The 27,090-nt window shown below is 42.9% G+C and overlaps 1 protein-coding gene across 3 annotated transcripts in view; it reads left to right on the forward strand.

Moving 5' to 3' along the window:
• nsd2 (nuclear receptor binding SET domain protein 2) overlaps positions 1-27,090 on the forward strand; it is a 111,356-nt gene that overhangs the window by 17,516 nt on the left and 66,750 nt on the right. For all 3 annotated transcript variants that reach the window (XM_070866920.1, XM_070866921.1, XM_070866919.1), the window contains one exon: positions 15,605-15,788. In XM_070866920.1, coding sequence (XP_070723021.1) covers positions 15,605-15,788 — 184 coding nt within the window. The remainder of the gene's footprint in view (positions 1-15,604; positions 15,789-27,090) is intronic.

The raw sequence follows: 27,090 nt of genomic DNA on the forward strand, positions 1-27,090 counted from the left end.
GTTTGTGCTTTATAGCACTATTCAAAATTGTGGAATTTTTTTTATCATGTTTAGTAATAAAGAATGGTGATGGGGTTATAAGCTGCAAATCATGTGTATAATTGTATATTCCATTTTCAGGACAAAACTGCGAATATAATTTAATGTATTTTTCAAACACAAAGGTGTATGGTCTTTGTTATTTTAACGAACCAGCACACTGGAGTTCAGTGTAATTTGTCCTTGCTTGCACCCATTAGTGCTAAAATAAATACATGTCCATGATTTCACAATGTTTGCAGACATGGAAAAATGTTGGTTAAGATAGAAATTTTGATGATACAGCTCTTTTTTTGTGATGGCTAACCCCCACTATAGACGTCAGCATACCATTTTGGGCTGACATTCCAGTGCAGTACTGAAGGAGTGTTGCCCTCAGATTTGCTGTCCTTCAGATTCAAAATGATGGCTCTACCTGCCTGCTCGGGTACTCATAACAGTTCATACAGTACCTATTTAAAGAAAGGCAGTGAGTTCACCCTGTGTCCTGGCCATCATTTCTTCCTTAACTTGCACATTGGAAGAACAGAATATCTGGTCATTCAGTAGTCATTTGCTGGACCTTGCTGTGTGTGAATTGGCTGTTGAGTTTGCCTACATAAAACAGTAACTGCACTTGAAAAATAATCCATTGGCACTGAGGCATCCTGAGGCTGTGATCAGGCACTAAACAAGTGCACTTTTTTTTCTTTTATATATCTTCATCTACATTTCCTCATACACCGTATAGTTTTGTGGGAGAACAGATGGTATATTTAATGTTTAAGCCTGTTGAAACTTCTTGTTTCTAGTCAATGTCATTAAAATCAATACTGGTGCTTGACATGTCACTTTACGTAATAACATACACCTGAACACTCCTTGCTTGTGATTACCTCAATTTGAAGTTGGATTTGGTATAATGTAAATGTGTATCTATATGTAGAAGTATATAGCCGGAACATAATTTCTATATTGAACTTAGATTTTTTTTTTTGTTTTCTATTTACAAGTTTTTAAGCTTGTGATATTGCACAATCATTTCAAGAGTAGAAATCTTTTAATACTTTTGTATTGTGTGTTCAGCTTGGCTGAGTTGATGGCACTCTTGCCTTTGAAACAGATGGATGAGAGTTCATACTCTACTCCAGGGCATAATGTGCTGATGGAATGTTGCATTGTTGGTGGTGTTGCCTTTCAGAGGCTAAATTTGAGGCTTTTCTGTCTGTTCAGGTAATTGTAGTAAAAAAAAATCAAAATTCCATGGCACGATTTAAAGAAGAATGAGGCAGTTCTTATGTTTTTGCTACCATTCGTGTCTCAACTAACATCAGCAAAAAGTACTGGTTAGTCATCTTATTTGCTGTTTTTTTTGTGAAAATTGGCTGCTGTGTTTGCCCACATAGCAATAGTGATTACACGACCATTGAAAAACAGAAGATTATTATGACAATTTCTGGAGGATGCTGTTTACCTAACCCAATGCTATGTTGGGCAAGCCCTTCTAGTATTAAGCCTTCCTGTTCTGACCTGGGGTGAATGGAAGGAAGTATGATTTTTGTCATATACTTGTTTCATTAATACCCTGGCTGCTCTCAATCATTCAGTTTCTTTGGGCCCAAATTTGCCCTCAGGGTTAGAACGGCGCATCTCCATGTGGTGCGCCAACTTTTTAGAACAGAAACGGCGCCTATTATTTACCTTGGTATTCTCCCCTCCATCCGGTCGATCCAGGCCCATGACGCAGCGCAGCAGAACGCGTGGAGGGCGGAGCCAGATCCCGGCGCTGAAAACAGTGCCGGGACCTCTGCACATGCGCGCTAGAGTGTGCGCGCATGTGCAGTAGGTCCTTGCCCCCGAGGCTGCATGGGAGGGGCCCAAAGCACGCCGCCCCTAGCCCAGGCGAAGATCGGACTCGGGCCTTCCCCACCCCCTCCCGTTCAGCTCCCACTCTCTCGCGCCCCCCCCCCCCCCTTCCCGTTCAGCTGTTCCCCCTCCATGTCCTCGGCGGGGCCTGCCCGCCTGGCATCTTACTGTGGGCGGGCCCCGCCCGAAGTCTTCGGCTGGCTTCCTTTCGTCAGAGGAGCCCGTTCAGCCCCCTCCTCCGCCCCCGCCTCTCCCCTCCCTCCCCTCGCCCCCTCCCTGTCAAAAACACAGAGAGTGACACTGACTGAGGCAGAGAGAGAGAGAGAGACACTGGGGGGCCCCATCCCAGCACGCTGTTGGAGGGCTCCCGCTGCTGCAGTCGGTGAGTAGAAACGTAATTTTTAATTTTTTTTTATGTTTTATATTTTTTATTTATTTTATCATTTACTATTGATGATGGCTCTTTATTTGTAAAAGTGAAGTGTTTAATGTTTGTCAATTTCCCTCTCCCACCCCCGCTTCCCCCCCCCCCCCCCCACCAGCCCCAGGTCTTTCGTTCCCTACGCCTGATTTCTAAGTGTAGGTAAGGTTTTTCTGAGCGTACAAAAATCTACCCTTACTCCATTCTAAGTTTTTCTAGAGTCAGTTTTCACTGCCTAAACTTGCAAAACAGGCCTAAGTGGCTGGACACGCCCCCTTTTTGAAAATAAAAATCTGTTCTAAAATGGAACTATTCTAACTCACTCAAACTGGAGCAAACTAAATGCCGAGAATTGCAATTTCTAAGATGCTCCATTCTAAACTAATTGCTCCAAAAAAATAGGAACAACTCAGGCTGAAACTTGAGCCCTTTCTTTCAAATGTAAACCTTGGCTCAGTGGTGACATTCGCCTCTTGAGCCAGTTGGTCATGGGTTCAAACCTCCAAGCTGGAAGCTTGAACACATAACCCAGCCTGACATTTTATTACAGTACTGAGGGAATGCTGCACTGTCTAAGGTGCCGTCTTTCAAATTAGATGCTAAAATGAGGCCCTGTCTGCCACCTCAGGTGAAAGTGCAAATGCCTACAGCCCTCGGAGAAATCTGCGTTCCTCCAACTCTCGCTTCTTTTCCATCCCCCAATTCCTCTGTCCCACCATTAGTAGCCGTGCCTTCAGTCATCTAGGCTCCAAGCTCTGGAATTCCCTCCCTAAACCTCTCCACCTCGCTTTCATCCTTTAAGACCTCCTTAAAACCGAGCTCTTTGTCCAAGATTTTGGTAATCTCTCCTAATGTCTCTTTCCAACTCGGCCAAAGCTAAGTGTCAATTTTTGTCTGATTACGCTCCTGTGAAACAGTTTGTAACATTAAAGGCACAATATAAATGCAAGTTGTTGTCCATTCAGTCCTTGACGCCCAATATACACAGCTTTAGTATGTGCATAGCCCAAACTGCTTCAAAACTTGTACTTGATTAACTTTACGGCCCCAGCTTCGAGTTGGACTATCTCGGCAGTTGGAACAAAACTGAGTAAATGTAGTTTTCAAAATGACTTGTTTTTTTCCACTCCCCGCATTGTTTCTTTGTTCAGTATCAAGTACAGTGGTTTTATGACTGGATCTCTGTAGTCGGAAGTTATCTCTTGAATTGAGAACACCAGGAGTTCCTTTCAGTCTTAAGTAGGTGTGACACCTCATTACAGTACTCCACCAATTATTTAGGGTATTTCGCAGGAAGTGTAGAATATATTGGTGTTTCCAACCTTTTCATCACCACCTTGAAGTTCAGCAAGAGCTTGCAGTTTGAGTTATGTAGAGATGAATATAGCAGCCGCTTAATTAAATCACTTTTCTTACAGGGACTTTTCTGTGCTCGGCAGCTCCTGTTGTTCACTATATTTCACCTCATTAGTTATTGCTGCAGGACAACAAGAAATGGCTTTGACAAACAACATTTCTCTTTGTCCAACATGTATTAAACCACTGAGCTTGCAGTTGGAAGCTGCAATCTGTAATGTAAATCTTCTGTATCTTGAAATCGCTCTGCTTGAATGTAAGTTGCATTCCCAAAGCGTGGAACCATGTTAGAGAATTACAGCATAACTTGTGATTTTTTAAAAAGTTGAATGGTACTTTCCATTTCTAAAATATTTATCCTTTCTACCTGCATTCCTCCTCTTCCTCAAGACATTGAATTTTTGTTGCAATGTGGTTTCACAGGCAGCAGTCCTTTTGATACCTCAGCCCAAGTGGTTACTTGTGTGAGCCTAGATGGTTGAATGTTAACGGGCTTGAGAGCTCATCATCTACGCAAGCATAATTCCAGCAAGGATCACTGGATATTGATCAGGAATGAGAACCCAAACTGCTTTGCTCAGTCATTGATTGGATAGTTCTCTAAGACTTAATTATATCCAAAGCAATACAAGAAAGAATTTGCATTTGTATAGCGCCATTCACTATGATGATGATGATGATGATGATAACTATCTTGGTACGTCCCAAAGCACTTTACATCCAATGAAGTACTGTTGTGATGTATGAAATGCAGCAGCCACTTTGTGCACAGCAAGGTCCCATAAACAGCAATGGAGTAATGACCAAATAATCTGTTTTAGTGATGTAGGTTAAGAGATAATTATTGGCCAGGATACTGAGAAAACTGGTGAGATAGTGTATATGGAGCCAAGTTATATGGCATTTTAATTTTGTTAAATAAATGGCCTGTTTTGAAAACTTCCCAATGCCATATTTTTAAATAACTCTTTTACTTTAAAATGGTGCAAAAAAATTTAACACTAGATTTTCAGTTCAGGCTGCAATTCCAAATTCATGATTTCCCAGTGTTTAGTAGTTCTGATGTGGTTACCAAGCCAGTTTGAAGTTACAATCTTTCTGTTTGTAAGGAAATCATTCAAAAGTTATATTCAAGGTAAATCTAAATTAAAACTTGTTACCTTTTTGGTCTGTGTGACTCAATACAATAACACACGGTTAACAGTTGGGAGGGAGAAAGTATTTTTTAAGCATTAGATGTATTATAATACTGGTAGATAGGCAATTGTAATGTCATGGTTCGAAAACAATGTGATGTTTAGTGCATGACAGAAAGTGTTGCTATGGGGAGGAGACACGGTGGTGGGGGAAGATCTGCAAGCGTGGAAAACTGACCCTGGCTTGGGGCTATTGCAGCCAGTGGAGCACAGATACTGGTCCAGGATACAATGGGGGATGGTGCCTTGTGCATCCTGTGGGGCGGGAGATAACAGACCACAGCTGAGAGGCAGCCAGCACTATAAATTATATTCTAAAAAGAAATATATTCTAAAAAATAAATTTTAAAAGGGCAGCTATTTTATGTTGGAATTGGGGCCAATGGACCCAGCAAAGGGGAACAGCTGAGAGATGGAAGATATGAGTGTTGTCAGTGATGGGAGGCTGTAATTAGATCATGACAGACAGAGAAATTGTACATGTGGTTAGCTGGAATTTTCCCATCAGCAAGTTTAAGTACTCTTTTTAATGTTGACATAAAAAGTGAATCAATACGCAAGATTTTTATGTGCAATTTATTTTTGATTTAAACGCCTTACTTAAAAGCAGAGGCAACACTGCTGTACAAAAAAGCCATCTTCCAGATATATGCTTTTAAACAGATCCCTTTCTGTTTGTTGGAGAATAATTCTTATTTCGACTGTGGTACATTTCGGATCTGAAAGAGACCTGGTCAGCAGCAAGCTCAGTAGTGAGCAGTTGTGCAGGCAGAACTGAGATTACAGCCCCTCATTTTCAAGAACCGCTAATCAGTCCATAATCTTAATACCAAGCTGAGGGTCTGGTGTTGCAATTTTTTCCCGGTTTCCGATGTGCTTTACTATGTTACTTTTAGTGAGCAGTTTTTCTCCCAAGATGTTTTCAGATAGTGTATTATATTTATGTTTTAAATGTTCTCTTTTTTTAATTAAAATTGTCGTAAAGAGCTGTTTGTTAACTGTTCAAATTACTGTTCTAACTCGCATTGTTTTTAGCACTGTAATGGGAGTTTCAGATTCTGAACTGGTTGGTCCATCTCTGACCAAGACTTCTATGGAGGTTGCTAGTACCTGGCTAGGTGTCTGCAGCAGATGGCAGCCTGTCTGAAACAGAGAAAGTCGATTGCTCTGATCAGGGTTTAGCTACAGATTGTTTTGTTTTTAAAGTATGTGGAACCATAAAAACATTATTTAAAAAAAAAAACCCTTCTGCATTTAGGTTATTATACAACCTTGTCTAGAAGTGTTCCTTTAAAAAATTTTAATGGAATACAAATTATAGGGAAATACTTTGTGGGATTCTTCATGGTGATTTCAAGGTACACCAATCCCAGTTAAGAGGGTGAGTCAGAAATCTGCTCTCGAGTTACTCCCAATACTTTAAAAGATGCACAAGGTTAACATGGGACAATATTTCCCTCCTTGTGGGGAAACACTGTGCGATCGCATGAGTGAGGTCAAACACTTGGTGGCTGGAGTATGTCTCAGTGCCTTGCGGTTCAGCATATTGTTGCACTAACACAATGCTGTTACTCTGACCCTGTCTCTCATTTTTTGACTGAATACAATCAAAATGTTGGCAGAAAATAACACTTCAAGAAGCCGTTATGAAAAGTTGAGAGATAGAGCTCTCTCAAGAAGTGAAACTGGGGATGGAAAAAAAATTACAGTTCAGATAATGCTAAAAGAATCTGGGACCTCCATTGCCTGTGTCAAGCAGCTACTTGGTGAATCGTGGAGGAAGCATATTTGGTACTTCTGAGCTATGTTTATATAGAAAAAAATCAGGGTTGATTCCTTTTTCCTGATGTGGAATTGCTGTTGTAGTGTTTTTGTTTTAAACCCAGTTTGTGGATGAAAATTGTAGGTTAAGCGCTTATGGTAGATTAGCCTTATCCTAAGCTGCTCTTCGGAAATTTCAAAAAAGTTTGTCTCACACACCGATTGAATGTAGCCATTGAAGTTTCTAGCCACTAAAAATGACTTTTCTTTGCTAAACAGTTAGTGTTTTTGTGACAGTAAGAATAATGTTGATGGCATGGTATGATATGTTAATATTAACTGCCTTGTTTTGTGACACTGATGCCAAAAAAAAGCTGTGATGGTGACTGGTGAGGATCATAACCCACCAATATATGAGCTCACTTTTGGCCAGGAGTTGCTCCATTTTTTTTTTGGAGTAACTTAGGCCCCAAGTTTCCACATGATTTGCTCCTGATTTTTAGGAGCAACTGGTGTGGAACGGAGTATCTTAGAAATCGGAATTCTCGTCATTTAGTTTGCTCCAGTTCTAGTCAGTTAGAACAGTTTCACTTTGGAACAGAATTTCTTTTTCAAAAGGGGGCGTGTCCGGCCACTTACGCCTGATTTCAAAGTTTCGTGAGTGAAAACTTACTCCAAACTAACTTAGACTGGAGTAAGTGAAGATTTTTGTACGCTCAAAAACCTTGTCTACACTTTAGAAAATCAGGCGTAGGTTAGAAATCAGGCGTAGGGAATGGTGGGGGGGGGGTTTAAAGGGAAGTTTACAAACATTAAACATTTCAGTTTTACAAATAAAGAGCCAGCATCAATAATAAATGATAAATACATCCATAAATCAACCAATAAATCAAATCAAAAAAATTTAATAAGAAATAATTTTTTTTTTTAAATCAATAAATAAAACATTTTCTACTTACCGACTGCAGCACCGGGAGCCCTCCAACAGCGTGCTGGGATCCCCCCCCCCAGTGTGTCTCTGTCAGTGTCTCTATCTCTCTGTCTGTCTGTGTGTGTCTCTCATTCTCTGTCTGTCAGTGTCTGTGTTTCTGACAGCGAGAGGAGGGGGGTAGAGGGAGAGAGGGGGGGAGCAGAGGGAGGGATGGGGGAGAAGGGGATAAAGGGGAGAAAGGAGATTGTGGGGGGGGGGGGAAGGAGATTGTGGGGGGGGGGGGAAGGAGATTGTGGGGGGGGGGGAAGGAGATTGTGGGGGGGGGAGAAGGAGATTGGGGGGGGGAGAAGGAGATTGTGGGGGGGGAAGGAGATTGTGTGGGGGGTGGGGGGAAGGAGATTGTGTGGGGGGGGGAAGGAGATTGTGTGGGGGGGGGGAAAGAGATTGTGTGGGGGGGGGGAAGGAGATTGTGTGGGGGGGGAGGAGTTTGGGGGGGGTGAAGGAGATTGTGGGGGAGGAAGGAGAAGGGGGAGGGAGGCTGAACGGGCCAGGCCCGAGACTTCGGGCAGGGCCGGTCCCCAGCACCAGATTTACAGGTAGGTGGCGTTGGGTCGGGTTGGGGGGGTGGTGGGAGGGGGTTCGGGTCGGGGGGAGGGAGGTCAGGTCGGGGGAGGGAGGGAGGTCAGGTCGGATCCAGTCCGGGGCGGGGGGGGGAGGGAGTCGGGTCGGTGTCGGGTCCAGTCCAGTCCAGAGAGGGTGGGAGCGGGGGTCGGGTCGGGTCCGGGGGCGGGGGGGAAGGGGGGAAGCGAGTGTCGGGTCTGGAGGCGGTGGGGGGGGGGGGGGGAAGAGAGAGAGAGAGAGAGAGAGAGAGAGAGAGAGTCAGGGGGGGGGGGGAAGGGGGGAGAGAGTCAGGTCGGTGTCGGGTCGGGAGGAAGCAGGAGCTGGCCGTGGGAGGAGCCTTATGCACGCAGCCCCAGTGAGGCCATTCGGCCAGGGCTAGGGGCTGTGTGCTTCGGCCCCTCCCACACAGTTTTGGGCGCCTGGAGCTACTGAACATGCGCGCCCACTTTCAGCGCAGGGACCTGGCTCCGCCCCCTACAGCTCCTGCGGCGCTGCGCCGAGGGCCAGAGGACCTGCAGGCAGGTGGAGAATCTGGAGTTTTTTTTGTGGCGCAAAAAACGGGCGTCCAGGCCGGGACTGCGCCGTTCTAGGCGCGGCTCGAAACTTGGGCCCTTGGTTTTTCTGGCGTAACTTAAAAATCCCCATTTTCCCCAATCAATTTGCACCAGCGTAACTGAGTTAGTTACGATTTTTTTAGGTTAGTTTGTTTTCTCAAAAGGGGGCATTACCGGCCACCTACATCAGTTCTGCTCATTTAGGCAACTTTGGCCAGCTAATAGTTACTCCATTTATACTTAGGCCAGCGTATGTGGCCATTTCAGAAAACCCTTGCGGAGAGTTAAAGAAATCGGCACAGGTAGGTACATCGGAGGCCATTCGGCCTGGGATAGGGGCGGAAAGGGAAGCGAAGAGGACTGCACCTAAACCACCAAGCCTTACAAACCACCAAACCTTGCAAACAAAACCTCGGATGATAGGTTACGTAAAAATAGAAACTCGACACTGCAAAAAAACATTTGCTCAACCTGACGGTAGTAAGTGCAACCAGTTCCATAAAGGAAAAATATATTCTATTCCTCAGCCTTTATCTTAATGCACAAACAAATTCATCAAGATACTCTGTCATAAAACTATAGGGTAAACTCAGCAGTCCTACACTCTCAGCCATGCTGAAAGGGTTTCCTTTGGGTTTTCTTTGAGTACAGCCTGGAGGCCACTCGGCCAGGGCTAGGGGCGGGCAGGAGAACTGATAGAAATCACCAGCAGGCAGGAGCACTATCAGTTCTCCTGCCCGCCCCTGGCAGAATAAATGCAGAGAACTTTGCCTGAAGGAGTCCATCGCCATGCTCTGAAAGTGAGAGAGACCTACTGTTGCAGACTCGCAGCGCTACTGCTCATGCGCGGACATCACCAGCGGGACTCCACTATGCATGTGCAGACGTCCTGGCATAGAACACTGGCTCCACCCCCGACTCGACTGGCCACACTGCGCATCTGCAGTGAAGAGGCCAGACAGAAGCCAAAGTGGCAACAACATTTTTCAGCGCACCTCGGAACGCAGATAAGCGGCGCAACTCCAGTAAGTGCGCCGAAAACCAGACTCAGCCGAAATTGAGGCCTATGTACTTATCTATCTGTACTTGTACAAAGTTAGTTACTTGGTCTCTTATGCTTTGAAAATTATTTTTTATTTTGGCCAGTCAGTCTGTAATTTGATTCTTGTTCCCAAAGTGTTTGCCAAATTCACTGAAGTGAACTGAAACATCTTGAATTCCATAATAATCTCATGTTTTTTTCTAGTTTCTTTTTTAATTAATTCTGCATTGTTTCTGCATTATTTCCTGGCCATGGTGGCAAATAGGTCATTATGTTTCCAGGTCTCTGCTAATTCAGCTCTTAATCCGTTATTAAAGGGGCCACAAGACAGTTTGATTAACACACTCTTTGTTTTTCATTCTCTGATAGCTGATTGCCCCACACCCACTCAGTACCTCATTCTGATAATCCCGCATGGATCAAAAGGTGCATTTTATTAACCGGATTGAAAGTTTAATTAACGCTTTAAAGATCTGAGAATTGAACCAAAACGTTTTGAGATAGTAATGTGGAGATTTTTGCCCTCTATTTAGAAATAACTTGCATTTATATAGTGCCTTTCATGACCTCAGGATGTTCCAAAGTGTTTTACAGCCAGTTAAATACTTTGACCAACACAGATCAGGGAAATCAGTCAGTCTTTGTGCAGGCAGTGATGGGACTTTGTAATTGGTCTCAGTGGCTCTCGACAGTATAGCTGGGAGGGGGTATAAATTGGTCGCGGTTCCTATTCCTGATTGCTATCCTGTTGAAAAGTACACTTGTGTGGGACCTGCTGAGACAGAAATGGACTGACCAATAATGTTTCGCATAGTCCAATAAACTAATGACATTCAGTGTCTAAATTGATGCATGAAGGTCCCAGTTAACGTAACTTTTAAAAATAATCAATAGTTATAATACATAATGCCTGTGTGAAATCCTTCAGATTTTGCAAGTTAACTCCCTAATGGTTAAAGGCACAGCCTAGTATGGTCCTGAGCGGAAAGCCCCATGTTCAATCTCTGGTCTATGCTCATTTGGCTGATGTCAGTTAGTGCAGCATTTGGTGTTTTACAGTTGACCTGTAGTGCTCATGGGAAAGGGAGGTAAAATGTTAGGTAAGGGTTCCATTCCTTTTTGCAATCCGATTTGCTGGAAAATGCACATGAAGAGGTTAACTTGGATGAGAACAGGATTGTGCTTGGCTGCGATGACCTCCGTGATCAAATAGTCTGTCAATGCTCACACAGATGAGTCACTGGAGGGCTGATGGTGCCTGTGAAATCATACCCCAACAAGACTCTGCCTTTAGGAGAGAGGAGTAGGAAATGGGGAGGGGTAAAAGAGAAGAGATTTTGGCAGTTGTGGAAAAATGTGCACTCTCAGCAGGTGAGTAAATCAGTACTTCTCGATTCCATATGTCTTTGCCCAATCCTTTGTCTAACTCTTGGTATTTGTATTCGGGTTGGATAACCTTGATATAAATGGGGCTTAAATTAAACTGGAGAATAGAACTTTCACTTGATCATTCAATTGGAGGAGTTCTTTCTTTCTCAGATTAGTCACACTGGAGGAGAGTTGCTTTTTCCTCTTGGTACTTTTATCTCTGAGGATCAAACCTATATTAATCAGGATTAACCATGGTCCTCCTTGAATGGAAATAACTAGTTGGGAATTTTACCCAACCATTTTAAATAGTAACAAAGTTGGAGTTCTTTTTTGCAATGTTAATCCTTTCTAATCACCTTAATGATGAAGCATGATGTGACCCTTTGTACAGAGGCCATACTGAGTCAGATTAGCCTTTCTGATCCATCTGTACACATGCTCACATTGACAGGCCATTGGAGCATGAGAGGTTGGAAAATTTAATCTTGACCCAAGCCAATTGTATTTTCTTTGATCATTCATGTTCCTACTCTTGGTGTGGAAATTACCCCATTTTTCCATTTCCAGCTTTCCTGACAAGTGACTGGGGTACACTTTTCCATTGGTAAAGCTCACTTACATTTTTTTTTAAAGTGTAACAATCCAATTCCATCCGCTCCAATGATTGGAATTAGTTATGTACAAGTTGGCTAGGGAGACGTGACAACTAGGGTAATTTCTCAAAATTGTATTTTTGTTTGTCATCAATTGATGATTGATGACAAACTTCAAACATGTATTATTGAAATAATATGAAAATAATATAATGTGAGCTCCTCCAATATCCTAGTCTACTCCTGCATGAATCACTACATCAGGAGCAAAGGGAAGAAAATAAGAAACAAAATAAATGTATGCACAAGACTGGTGAACAAGAAGTGCATGATTAGATAATACATTTTCAGCATCCACTGTAGTATTTGTTCCTCTGAGATTTTCTCTCTCAATTTTGTATGTAACCTTTCTTCCTGCTCCCTGTTCTTGATACCTGTTTACAGCAGGCCAGCTGAGATTGGGAACTCTGATGAATAAGTAATCAAGTCTACATTCTGGCAGTATTATGCCCTAAATTGGGCATTTTGTAATTTTTTGAGATTAAACTTGAATTGGGTCTTAGCTTCGCTAACAAATAAAAGTATCTTTATTGCCCCATTTATAGAACCTAACCACTTCCACTGGAAGAGCCACATGATGTGTGCCGATTTTGTGTTATTCTGAATCTTCACTTGTTCATACTATGGACATATTTGGCAATAATGAAACAACTGTGCCTCTTCAGTTACCACCGAGTCACACTTCTAACTTTCTCATTGTAGCCTCAATCCTTTTTCAACATGGGGTGGGAGGCTGCACAAGTCAGCAAAGGCAGATTGTCGACCGATGTGGCTACTGATGACCAGTATCAAAATCACAACGCTGACACAGTCATTTATCTTTACTGCTGGTGGTATTTTGCTCATGGGATACCCAGTCAAACTACCTCCTGGAGAGGGTATCACTGTCTGTGCCAGATCTCTGGATTGTATCCAATGTCATCCTTAAGTGAAGGGGCATAAGAAGCCGGCATTGTCTGATACACCTCTGTGAAGCCCCTTGGGATATTGTTCTGTGTTAAAAGTGTTCCATAAATGCAATTTATTGTACTTGCAGGTAACCTATAGTTCTGAACCCGATGACACTTTTCAAATGTTTTATCTATTAGCCTGGGAGTTTTTGATTCACCAGCCAGAATTTGTAAAATGTTCATTTTAATTTGGTAGGTTTATTAATAAGGATATTTATTTTTAATGTGTTTGAAATTGTGCCACTTGCCTGTCATTTTGTGACTTTTTTTGGTTTGCTTTCTCTTCTTGTATATCACTTTTACCTTTTTAATGGCAGGGATGGGAAAGTAGTATATCTTAACCAAAGTGTGGGATGCTTTGCTTCCTTCCAAAATCTGGCCAGATTGAAATCAAAAAGGCAACACCAAAAGTTCAACTGTCCTATTTCAGATTGTGTCTGAATCAATATCTTGAGTATTATATATGCGATTAAAAATGAATTGTGTACATTAAATGAAGCAGATGCAAACTTTGGTTAAGCATTAGTGGGTTAACCATATTATTCCTGTCAAAGAATCTGCACATTGGAGAGAATCTCCATAAATGAAAAAATGCATGTGCTGGAGTTGCATTCGAGTCAGCTTTTTTTGTGGTAACCACCTCAGAAGTAGCGAAAATGTACTTCGGAATAAATGAGTTTAAAATACTGCCCAACAATTTTTTCAGTTATAAGCATAACGGAACAGAATTTATTCTGAGTTACTCATTTAAAAAGAATGTTGACGGAGTCGTGATTCAAGTCAGTGGTAAATTGGAATCCAGTGCATGAGAGAAAACCGCTCCATGTATTAACCAACAATTTCCATACCACCAAATCTTTTTCCTTCCATCTCACAGAAGAGAAACTGGCTATTCGGCCCAACCAGTCCATGCCAGCGTTTATGCTCCACTCGAGCCTCCTCCCGTCTTTCCTCATCTAATTCTATTCCCTTCTCCCTCATACACTTATCTAACCGCCCTTTAAATGAATCTATACTATTCATGTCGACCAATCCCTGTGATAGCGAGATCCACATTCTTACCAGTCTCTGGGTATGAAAGAGATGAGATGCTTGTTTCTAACTCTGAACATCTGTGGATTTCTTTAGCATGGGGTTGGGGTGATGGTAGTTCTCTAAACCCACACTGCCAGAGTGACGGACGAGGGAAGCTATAATATTTTCAGACAAAGGAGAGCTCAACCATCCATGCTTCCATCCATTCCTGTGGATAAAATGTGAGTGTGCTCATGGCCAAATAAACCATGCTGAATGTTCTTTAAATGTCAATGGTGAGTACTTATAAAGTAGCTCATTACCAGGGCGACTGGAAAATCATGGTCATGTTTTTAACACTGAATCCACAATAATTGTCCGGTTCTGATCTCTAACTTGCTCCTTGCCACCACGCCCAACTGCTACTGCTCAGTGTCTCAAACACTACTGCACACTCTGCGCAAGAACTACTTTTGTTGCCACAATGCTCAGCAGTAGGTAGGACCTGCAAAGTCTTCACTGGGGAAGGCTGACTCGGTGAACAGTGATGGAGAATGCTGTCCAGCGTGAACGAGGGGGGGTGGCAGGGGGGCAGGTGGGGGAGTGGTAAAAGTTAATAGCTTCACGTACACTGAAGGGGCGGTGGACAATGGAGGATGACTTAAATAAATGTAGATTTAGCATCGGAGTATTAGTGAATATCCAAAATAGTGTTCTCCCCAAGAAATTAAGAGAATCCTGAGAATGTTTTCCAAAATCTTCTCCAGTTTTCCTGCAGTCTTGCTTATCATGCCAAAATATCTCAAAAGCACTTCAGATGATGGTGTTGTGAGTATTATGTAGGCAGATACTACTGACTAAAGCTTATTTTTGTCTCCTTACCCCTTGGGATATGGTTCATGGATGTTGGCAGTCCTATAGTGTGTTTGTATTTTTTAAATGTTGAAAAAATGGACTTGATGGAGCAATAAATTAATACGCATTCCAATGCCAGTGATCAGGAGATTTTGGTTAAATTAAATATTAATTTGCAACTGAGCTTCTCAAACTGTTGAGTTCCCAATCTCTGAAATATCACAAGCAAAGGAGCAAGCTTGGCCGATTTTAGAAGTGAGGCTGAATTAGCTTACAATGCCATAAGAATATGAGACAGCATGGAACAAGAAGCAGCTGTCTAGCTCATTCATGTTTGCTTCTTTTGCAGTTCATGTGCAGTCTATCTTTGTCCTATCCATGCAATCTGAAGGAAATATCTGTTTAAATACTCCGATTTCCAAAATGCAATCCAGGAGAACTCCAGAATATTTATCCATTCTTGCACTGAATCCGGGCCTGCTGTCCTGCTTTCACCCTCAGCACAGCAGAGTTCAAATTGTCCAGTACAGTATTTATCACAGTGGGATGGGGGAAAGGAAAGAGAGGAAGAAAATGCCGAGGTCAAATTGCACTAGTATTTTGTTTGTTTAATTAAATTATCTTTTATGTGATTTCTTTTGCCCATCAATTTTGAATGATTGACTTATTTTTCCCCAGTGTAGAGCTCTAAATTTGCAGGTTAAAATTGACTCTCTACTCAATGTTTTGGTAGCCGTGGATATAAATTCCATGAAGCAAAGAATAAACTGTGTTACATTAATATTGTGAAAGTTGCTGTCTAATTAGGATTAACAAAAGTGAAGGTTATATTTGTCAAACTAATGCTGCATAAACTTCCTGTCTTTTTCAAAATGTACCTGTCAACAGGTAAATATTTTTCTAAACTTGTCAAAGCTGGCTACAATAAACCTTGTGATTTTAAAAACTGAATTCTGAAGTTCACTCTGGCACTTCTGTGCTGTTTTTATCAACAGACTGAAGAAGACCAAGATAATAAAGAAGAGAAAAATGAGGTGCCGAAGGAGAAGGAGAAGGATAAGGCTGTCCCAGTGAAATATGATGTCGGGGACATGGTGTGGTCCAAAGTATCTGGTTACCCTTGGTGGGCTTGCATGGTTTCTTCAGATCCCCTCTTGAGTTCCCACACAAAAGTAAAAGGTATTTGAAACAATAGCTTTTTAAATATTTGAAAGGTTGAAGCAATTCTAATTTGAACAATTTTCTGCAGATGAGTAATTTTAAGCACCTCTAAGCTAATTAGTGGTCTCTAACATTGAGAGCAAGAAACCAGTAGAATAATTGTCCCCATTTTTAATAAGAGTGACACACTTGAATAGTAACTGTTTTAACTAAGGAGAGACTGATAGAAATTTCTGTGTCCATTTGTGTGTGTATTTTGCCTGCCTTTCCAGGGCTGGGCCCATTACTTCTGCCTCCCTTATTTTTTCTCTCCTCTCCTGTCAACTCCTCTTCCTGGCACCCAATCATGCCCCCTTTCATTTTTCACCTCTCTGGTACTTTGCTTCCACCCACAGTTCCTACCACAGCCCTTCACTATTCCTGGACCTTCTACTCTCCTGCTGCCATCCAAGGTTTGATTCCCTATTGGATAAGCCCACAGCTACCCTCTGCCTCCTCCGCATTCTGTGAAGGGTCCTTCGAGGCACATGCTGCCTCCTTACGAGCAGCTACCCCAACTCCCCTTGCCTTCCTTCCCATCTAGCTCACTCGTTGAGGGCTAATCTTGCCAACCTCCTTCCTGTCCCATTCATCCATCGCACCGCAGATCATATGGACTTTGCCACCGGATCATGAATCACCGCCTCCGCATCTCCCTCCAGAATATCAGTTCACTTGGATTAAGATCCCTTGCAGCTAGGGCATTATTGTGGATGATTGTATCAACACCATGGTCTGACAGCTCACTGGTGACAACACCTTCCCCCTTACTGGCGTCTCCCTGCATGTTTATCCCTCCCACCACTTGCGCATACCATACCGCCGCAGCCCTCGTCACCTTGGTATTTCCCCCATCTCCTCTGGTACCTTCTCCTTCTTTAAGCACCTTATCTTGTTCATCGCCTCTCCCTTAAATTCCACCCTAGCCCCGTGCTAAGTTTCTCACCAATCTCTTCATGGTTTCCTCCCTTAGCTTCTGCACCGAGCAACTTCTCGTCTTCGGTGATTTTTACATCAACCTCAACTTGCTTTACCCTCTTAAATTTAATGCCCTCCTTTAACCTCTACTACCCATATTCACGACTACTCCATCGACCTTGCCATCTTTCGTGGAATCTATTCTCACTGTCTCAGTCACAAAGGACATCTCTGATCACTTCCTCATAATCCTCACCATTCTCATCGCCCTTCGAACTCAAATGCCTTCTGAGTCCACCCCTGGGAGAAAAAGGTAATCCCCAAGTCACTTACAACAGTACTTTCAAACTCCCAACCGTCCAGCCTTTGGTCCTCTATTCACCACGATACTTCTACAGCTATCGATCCTTTCAGTGATGCCCTTATCTCTAATAAAACCCTTACTCTTGCCCACCTTAGTTGTTCCCCCATCTTTGCTTCCTTAAGCCCAAGGGATGCAGATTTGAATGTTTATGGCGCGAAACTGGTTTAGCCATTCATCGCTGGATCTGACCGGATCTCCTCAAGCACTTTCGGGGCCCTGTTGTCCTCTGCAAATACTGCTCACTACTGCAGAATCATCCTGGAATGCAAAGGGAACCCCTGGCTTCTTTCCTCCACGACCAGCCATCTCCTTATACGTAGAAACATAGAAAATAGGAGCAGAAGTAGGCCATTCAGCCCTTCAAGCCTGCACCGCCATTCAATATGCTCATGGCCGATCCTCTGTCAACACCATATTCCCGCTTTCTCCCCATACCCCTTGATGCCTTTTGTGTCAGAAATCTTATCTACTTCTTAAATATATTCAGTGACTTGACCTCCACAGCCTTCTGTGGTAGAGAATTCCACAGGTTCACCATCTTCTGAGTGAAGAAATTTCTTCTCCTCTCAGTCCTAAATTTCCTATCCTGTATCCTGAGAAAGTGACCCCTTGTTCTAGACTTCCCAGCCAGGGGAAGCATCGTCCCCGCATCCAGTTTGTCCAGCCCCTTCAGAATTTTATATGTTTCAATGAGATCCCCTCTAACTCTTCTAAACTCTAGTGAATACAGGCTTAGTTGATCCAGTCTCTCCTCATACTACAGTCCTGCCACTCCCTCCTATGGCAAGTATATCCTTTCTTGGGTAAGGAGACCAAAACTGCACACACTACTCCAGGTGTGGTCTCCCCAAGGCCCTGTATAACTGTAGTAAGACATCCTTACTCCTGTACTCAAATCCTCTTGCAATGAAGGCCAACATACCATTTGCCTTCCTAACTGCTTGCTGCACCTGCTTGTTTGCTTTCAATGACTGGTGTCCAAAGACACCCAGGTCCCGTTGTACTTCGACATTTCCCAAGCTATCACCATTTAAATAATACTTTGTCTTTATGCTTTTCCGACCAAAGTGGATAACTTCATTTATCCACGTTATACTGCATCTGCCATGTGTTTGCCCACTCACTCAACCTATCTAAATCGCCATGCAGCGTCTTTGCATCCTCCTCCCAACTCACAATTCCACCTAGTTTTGTGTTGTCAGCAAACTTGGAAATATTACATTTGGTTCCCTCATCCAAGTCATTCAAAAAAAATATACATATGGGGCCCAAGCACTGATCCCTGTGCATCTACTATTTCTATGGCTACCTCTTTTAGTACTCTGGGATGCAGAATATCAGGCCCTGGGAATTTATCAGCTTTTAGTCCCATTAGTTTCTCCAGCACTATTTTCTTACTAATAATCATTTCCTTTAATTCCTCTTGCCCACTAGACCCTTGGTTCCCAAGCACTTCTGGGATGTTATCTGTGTCCTCTTCCGTAAAGACAGAACCAAAGTATTTATTTTTCTGCCATTTCCTTGTTCCCCATTATAAATTCTCCTGTTTCTGACTGTAAAGGACCGACATTTGTCTTCAGTAATCTTTTTCTTTTTACATACTTGTAGAAACTTTTAGCAGTCGGTTTTTATGTTCCTTGCAAGTTTACACTCAAACTCTTATTTTTCCATACCTTCGTAGTTTCCTTTGTTTAGATTTAGCACTCTAGTTTCAGATTGGACTACTTCACTTTCCATCTTAATAAAGAATTAATTCATGTTATGATCACTCTTCCCTAAAGGATCCTGCACAACAAGGCTATTAATTAACCCCTTCTCATTGCACAATACCCAATCTAGGATAGCCTGTTCCCTAGTATGCTCCTCAACATACTAGTCTAAAAACCATTTAGTGCGCACTCCAGGAATTCATCCTCCATAGTATTATTACTAATTTGGTTTGGCCAGTCTATATGTAGATTAAAGTCACCTACGATCATTGTAGTACCCTTGTTGCATGCATCTCTAATTTCCTGTTTGATGCCGTCCCCTACATTTACACTACTGTTTGGAGGCCTATAGACATCTCCCACCAATGTTTTCTGCCCCTTGGTGCTCCTTAGCTCCACCCAGACTGATTCAACATCTTGATTTTGAGCCAGTATCCTTTCTCACTATTGCTCTGATTTCATCCTTGACTAACAACGCCACACCATCCCCTTTTCTTTTTTTCCTATCCTTCTTAAATATTGAATATCCTTGGATATTCAGTTCCCAACCCTGATAACCCTGCAACCATGTCTCCGTAATTGCAACTATATCGTATCCGTTTACATCTATTTGCGCTGTTAATTTGTCTACCTTATTACAAATGCTTCGTGCATTCAGATACAGCACTTTTAGATTTGTCTTTTTAACATTATTAGACATGTTAACATTTTTTTGTACTATAGCCCTATTTGTCTTATCGCTATTTTTTCTTACCTGGACCTTATTTTTTAGTGCACTCTTTTGTTTGGATGCTGTGTCCCTTCCTGACATCATCTCATTATCCTTACCACAATCACTTTCCTGCATTGCTTCCTTTTCTTTTCTCTTTAACATTCTAGATTTATCTCCTGGGACCTTCTTCTCCCCCCCTCCCCCCCACCGCCCTTATTTAGTTTAAAGCCTTATCTGCCTCCCTAGTTATTCGATTCGCTAGAACGCTGGTCCCGGAATAGTTCAGGTGTAGTTCGTCCCCACGGAACATAGAAACATAGAAAATAGGTGTAGGAGTAGGCCATTCGGCCCTTCGAGCCTGCACCACCATTCAATAAGATCATGGCTGATCTTTCACCTCAGTACCCCTTTCCTGCTTTCTCCCCACACCCCTTAATCCTTTAGCCGTAAGGGCCACATCTAACTCCCTCTTGAATATATCCAACGAACTGGCATCACCAACTCTCTGCGGTAGGGAATTCCACAGGTTAATAACTTTCTGAGTGAAGAAGTTTCTCCTCATCTCGGTCCTAAATGGCTTACCCCTTATCCTCAGACTGTGTCCCCTGGTTCTGGACTTCCCCAACATCGGGAACATTCTTCCTGCATCTAACCTGTCCAGTCCCGTCAGAATTTTATATGTTTCTATGAGATCCCCTCTCATCCTTCTCAACTCCAGTGAATAAAGGCCCAGTCGATCCAGTCTGTCCTCATATGTCAGACCAGCCATCTCAGGAATCAATCTGGTGAACCTTCGCTGCACTCCCTCAATAGCAAGAATGTCCTTCCTCAGATTAGGAGACCAAAACTGAACACAATATTCCAGGTGAGGCTTTACCAAGGCCCTATACAACTGCATTAAGACCTCCCTGCTCCTATACTCAAAACCCCTAGCTATGAAGGCCAACATACCATTTGCTGCCTTCACCGCCTGCTGTACCTGCATGCCAATCTTCAATGACACCCAGGTCTCGTTGCACCTCCCCTTTTCCTAATCTGCCGCCATTCAGATAATATTCTGCCTTCGTGTTTTTTGCCCCCAAAATGGATAACCTCACACTTATCCACATTATACTGCATCTGCCATGCATTAGCCCACTCACCTAACCTGTCCAAGTTACCCTGCAGCCTCTTGGCGTCCTCCTCACAGCTCACACCGCCACCTAGTTTAGTGTCATCTGCACACTTGGAGATATTGCACTCAATTCCTTCATCTAAATCATTAATGCATATTGTAAATAGCTGGGGTCCCAGCACTGAGCCCTGCTGCACCCCACTAGTCACTGCCTGCCATTCTGAAAAGGACCCATTTATCCCGACTCTCTGCTTCCTGTCTGCCAGCCAGTTCTCTATCCGCATCAGTAAGATTATCCCCAATACCATGTGCTTTAATTTTGCATACCAATCTCTTGTGTGGGACCTTGTCAAAAGCCTTTTGAAAGTCCAAGTACACCACATGCACTGGTTCTCCCTTGTCCACTCTACAAGTTACATCCTCAAAAAAATTCCAGAAGATTTGTCAAACATGATTTCCCTTTCACAAATCCATGTTGACTTGGACCAATCCTGTCACTGCTTTCCAAATGTGCTGTTATTTCATCCTTGATAAACGATTCTAACATTTTCCCACTACTGATGTCAGGCTAACCGGTCTATAATTACCCGTTTTCTCTCTCCCTCTTTTTTTTTTAAAAGTGGTGTTACATTAGCTATCCTCCAGTCCATAGCAACTTATCCAGAGTCGATAGACTGTTGGAAAATGATCACCAATGCATCCACTATTTCTAGGGCCACTTCCTTAAGTACTCTGGGATGCAGACCATCAGGCCCCGTGGATTTATCGGCCTTCAATCCCATCAATTTCCCTAACACAATTTCCTGCCTAATAAGGATATCCTTCAGTTCTTCTTTCTCACTAGACCCTTGGTCTCCTAGTACTTCTGGAAGGTTATTTGTGTCTTCCTTCGTGAAGACAGAACCGAAGTATTTGTTCAACTGGTCTGCCATTTCTTTGTTCCCCATTATAAATTCACCTGAATCTGACTGCAAGCGACCTACGTTTGTCTTCACTAATCTTTTTCTCTTCACATATCTATAGAAGCTTTTGCAGTCAGTTTTTATGTTCCCGGCAAGCTTCCTCTCATACTCTATTTCCCCCCTCCTAATTAAACCCTTTGTCCTCCTCTGCTGAATTCTAAATTTCTCCCAGTCCTCAGGTTTGCTGCTTTTTCTGGCCAATTTATATGCCTGTTCCTTGGACTTAGCACTATCCTTTATTTCCCTTGTTAGCCACGGTTAAGCCACTTTCCCCATTTTATTTTTACTCCATACAGGGATGTGCAATTGTTGAAGTTCATCCTATGATCTTTAAATATTTGCCATTGTCTATCCACCGTCAACCCTTTTAAATATCCTTTGCCAGTCTATTCTGCCAATTCACGTCTCATACCATCAAAGTTACCTTTCCTTAAGTTCAGTACCCTAGTCTCTGAATTAACTGAGTCATTCTCCATCTTAATGAAGAATTCTACCTTTTATTATGGTCACTCTTCCCCAAGGATAAGATCACCTGAATTCCAATGAGTAGAGGCCCAACCTCCTCAACCTTTCCTCATAAGTCAACCCCCTCATCCCCGGAATCAACCTAGTGAACCTTCTCTGAACTGCCTCCAAAGCAAGTATATTCTTTCGTAAATATGGAAACCAAAACTGCACGCAGTATTCCAGGTGTGGCCTCACCAGTACCTTATATAGCTGTAGTAAGACTTCCCTGCTTTTATACTCCATCCCCTTTGCAATAAAGGCCAAGATACCATTGGCCTTCCTGATCACTTGCTGTACCTGCATACTATCCTTTTGTGTTTCATGCATAAGTACCCCCAGGTCCCGCTGTACTGCGGCACTTTGCAATCTTTCTCCATTTAAATAATAACTTGCTCTTTGATTTTTTTCTGCCAAAGTGCATAACCTCACACTGTCTGCATATAACACTGAGCCGCATAAAGATATTAGAACAGTTGACCAAAAGTTAGCTCAAAGAGGTAGGTTTTATAGAGCATCTTAAAGGAGGGATGACAGAGAGGTTTAGGGAGGGAATTCCAGAGTTTAGAGTCTAGGCAGCTGAAAACACGGCCACCAATGGGGCAGAGATGAAAATAGGGGATGCGCAAGAGGTCAGAATTGGAGGAGCAAAGAGATCTCTGGTTGTAGGGCTAGAAGAGGTTAGAGATGTGGACAGATTTGAAAACCAGGATTAGAATGTTAAAAATTTGGAGTTGTTGGACTGGGAGTAAACAAGTCAGCGATGAGTAGATCAGGTGATGGATGAACAGGACTTGGTGCGAGTTAGGATATGGACAGCAGAGTTTTCGATGAGCTCGAGTTTATGGAGGTTGGAAGATGGGAGGCGACCAGGAGAGCATTGGAATAGTCGAGTTGAGGTAACAAAGGCATGGATGAGCAGGTGAGCTGAGGCAGTTGTGGAGTCAAGCGATGTTATGGATTTGGAAGTAGGCAGCCTTGGTGATGCTGTGGGTATGTGGTCAGAAAGTCATCTTGGGGTCAAATATGACACCAAGGTTGCAAACAGTCTGGCTCAGCCTCAGACAATTGTCAGGGAGATGGATGGAGTTGGTGGCTAAGGAACAGAGTTTGTGACAGGAACCTTAGTTGGAGGAAATTTCTACTCATCTAGTACTGGATGTCAGATCAGTCTGATAATTTAGAGACAGTGGAGGGGTCGACAGGTGGTGGTGAGGTAGACCTGGTTGTCGTCAGCGTTCAGCGGTTTCCTTTCTTCTGATACTGTCTCCCTCTCTTACAAATCTGGCGTCGCCACCCTCTCCTCAAAAAAACCAACCCTTGAACCCTCCTGTCAACCCATCTCTTACCTCCCTTTCTTATCCAAAGTCCTTGTATGTATTGTCACCTCCCAAATTCATGCCCGTCTTTTACACAACTCCATCCTCTCCAATCAGGTTTACGTCCCTGCCACAGCACTGAAATAGCCCTAATTAAAGTCACAAATGACATCCTATGTGACTGTGGTGCAACATCTCTCCTTATCCTTCTCGACTTGTCTGCAGCCCTTTACATGGTTGACCACACCATCCTACTCCAGCGTCTCTCTTCTGTTGTCCAGCTCAGTTGGACTGCCCTTGTCTAGTCTCACTCTTGCATAGCCAATCGTAGCCAGAGAATCTCCTGTGATGACTTCACTTTGCACCCCTGCACAGTTACCTTAGGAGTTTCCCAAGGATTTATCTTTGCTTACCTCCTATTTCTCATTTCCATGCTGATCCTTAACCATGTCATCCGAAAACACAATGGTAGGTTCCACATATACACTAACGACACATAACTCAACCTCACCACCACATCCACTGCCTCTGTGTTGTCAGACTGTTTGTCTGACATCCAGTCGTGGATGTGCCATAATTTCTACCACTTAAACAATAGGAAGACTGGGACCCACTGTCTTTGGCTCCTGCCAAAACTCTGTAGCCACTGATTTTATCTCCCTCCCTGGCCACAGGCTGAACCAGAGTGTTCCCATCCTCTGTGTCCTGTTTGACCCTGAGCTGAGCTACCAAGCCCATAACCTCCCCACCACACAGACCGCCTCATTCCACCTCCATAATATCACCCGTCTCTGCCCATCTTTTGCAGAAACCCTCATCTATGCTTTTGTTACCTCCAGACTCGCCTATTCCAGGGCTCCCCTGGCCAGCCTCCCATTTTCAACCCTCTAAACTTAAGCTCATCCAAAACTCTGCTGCCCATATCCAAACTCGCATCAAGTCCCATTCATCTGTGTTTGCGGACCTCCTTGTCCAGCAGTGACTCAATATTAAAATTCTCATCTTCGTGTTCAAATCGCTTATAATTTTCTTCCGCCATTCAATCATCCAAGAACTTTGTGTTTTTCCTGCCTCTTGTGCATCCCCACTTCCTTTGGTTCACCAGTAGCTGCCAGTGTTTCATCCATCTCGGCCCTAAGCTCCAGAATTGCTCTTGAAACCTCCACCTATCGATCCTCTTTAAGCCGACCTTTGCCCAGGCTTTTAATCACCCATCCCAATGTCTCCTTCTTTGGCTCAGTATAACCTTTATTGTCTGATTTCACTCCCGTGAAGCACATTGGGCGCTTTACTATGTTAAAGGCGCTATATAAATGCAAATTATTCTTGTAATCGCCAGTTAATTTTCATTTATTGTATTTATCTATATATCTGTAATATATTAATCCTAGATATAGTACAGGTTGAACTTCCCTTATCCGGAACCCTAGGGACCTGGCCTGTTCTGGATAAGGGATTTTTCTGGATGAGGGGTGGTCACGTTAAATTGGATTGTACAGGTACTGAGCAAGGGGATATCGGAGCTGGCTGGCTTGGGGCTGGGAGTGCGGCAGCGAGATCATGGGGGGCAGGGGGCGGTGGATCGCGGGGTCAGGCCAGCAATTGCAGGAGTCGGCAGCGAGGAAGGACTTCAATTTGTTTATGTCGGGGTTCTGCGCATACGACAATCGGTGGCCGGAATGGTTCTGGACAAGAGGTGGTTCTGGATAAGGGAGGTTCAACCTGTATGCATTTTTTGTAAGCGTTACACTTCCTTCCTGAAACTAGCCCATTAAAAGTCTAGTGCGCATGCCCTGTTGTCACACTTTGGTGGTTACATTATGTTTATTGATACAAAGTATAATGGCAACAAATCAGAATTGAAAAGGTGGGGAGCATTTAAATCAAGAAAAAACAATGTGTTTATAAAACTGCCAATATGAACCTATTGAGGGCTTCTGAAAATGGCTAATCTTGAAACACCAGTCAGGAGAACTTGCCAATACAAACAAATTATGAAAATCTATGATTCATTAATCATTCAAATGCTTTTTGAAATAATTTTCTTGATCAGTAACTGAAATTTCTAATCCCAAATGTTTTGAACGAAACATTAAAATTACATGCATCACAATGACCAGATTAAATTTAACCTGACTTGCTTTGTGTGTCGTTTTAATACTGTTGCTCAAGTTTTAACTTAAGGCCTCAACCTGTCTCAAAAACATGGGCTTCCACTGAATATTTTCCCCAAGAACAGCTGAAGGGAGTTACCAACTACAACTGCATTCTGAGCAAATACCGTTTGCAGAATTTCTCCATATGCATCATAGTGTCTGAGTTGAAACATATCCTGTGAAGATTATTGAGGCAAAAAAAACCATAGGAACAACTCCAAACCAATGAGGGATAAAAAAAAAGTCTGGAAAATTCCTCTCCGCCCCCTGCCCCGCAATCAAAATCAGTTCAGGAGATTACATCGACCAAGTATAAAGAAAGAAAGACTTGCATTTATGGAACAACCTCAGGACACCCCCTCAAAGCACTTTGCAGCCAGTGAAGTACTTTTTGAAGTTTAGTCACTGTTGGGTAAAGTGGACTGGGAAAATAGATTAAAGTGTAGGACGGTTGATGAACAGCGGTGTACATCTAAGGAGATATTTCACAACTCTCAAGAAAAATATATTCCAGTAAGGAGGAAAGGGTGCAAGAGAAAAGAAAGCCATCCGTGGCTAGCTAAAGAAATAAAGGACGGTATCCAATTTAAAAACAAGGGCATACAAAGTGGCCAAAACTAGTGGGAGGACAAAAGATTGGGAAGCTTTTAAAAGCCAGCAAAAAACGACTTTAAAAAAATGATTCAGACAGGGAAGATAGACTATGAAAGGAAACTAGCGCAAAATATAAAAACAGATAGCAAGTGTTTCTATAGGTATATAAATAGAAAAAGAGTGGCTAAAGTAAATGTTGGTCCCTTAGAGGACGAGTCCGGGGAATTAGTAATGGGGAACATGGAGATAGCAGAAACTCTGAACAAATATTTTGTATCGGTCTTTACGGTACAGGACACTAACAATATTCCGACAGTGGATAGTCTAGGGGCTATAGGGGCGGAGCAACTTAACACAATCACAATCACTAAGGAGGAGGTGGTACTCAGTAAAATAATGGGACTAAAGACAGGCAAATCCCCTGGACCTGATGGCTTGCATCCGAGGGTCTTAAGAGAAGTAGCGGCAGGGATTGTGGATGCGTTGGTTGTAATTTACCAAAATTTTCTGGATTCTGGGGAGGTCCCAACAGATTGAAAAACTGCAAATGTAACTCCCCTATTTTTTTTTTTAAAAAAGGAGGCAGACCAAAAGCAAGAAACTATAGACCAGTTAACCTAACATCTGTGGTTGGGAAAATGTTGGAGTCCATTATTAAAAAAGCAGTATCAGGACAATTGGAAAAGAAAAATGGTCAGGCAGAGTCACCATGGATTTCTGAAGGGGAAGTCATGTTTGACAAATTTGTTGGAGTTCTTTGAGGATGTAACGAACCAGGGTGGCTAAAGGGGAACCAGTGGATGTGGTGTATTTGGACTTAGACATTTGACAAGGTGCCACATGAAAGGTTACTGCACAAGATAAAAGTTCACTGGGTTGGGGGTAATATATTAGCATGGATAGAGGATTGGCTAACTAACAGAACAGAG

The sequence above is a fragment of the Pristiophorus japonicus genome, chromosome 2 (genome assembly GCF_044704955.1).
Source record: "Pristiophorus japonicus isolate sPriJap1 chromosome 2, sPriJap1.hap1, whole genome shotgun sequence".
Taxonomy (NCBI): domain Eukaryota; kingdom Metazoa; phylum Chordata; class Chondrichthyes; family Pristiophoridae; genus Pristiophorus; species Pristiophorus japonicus.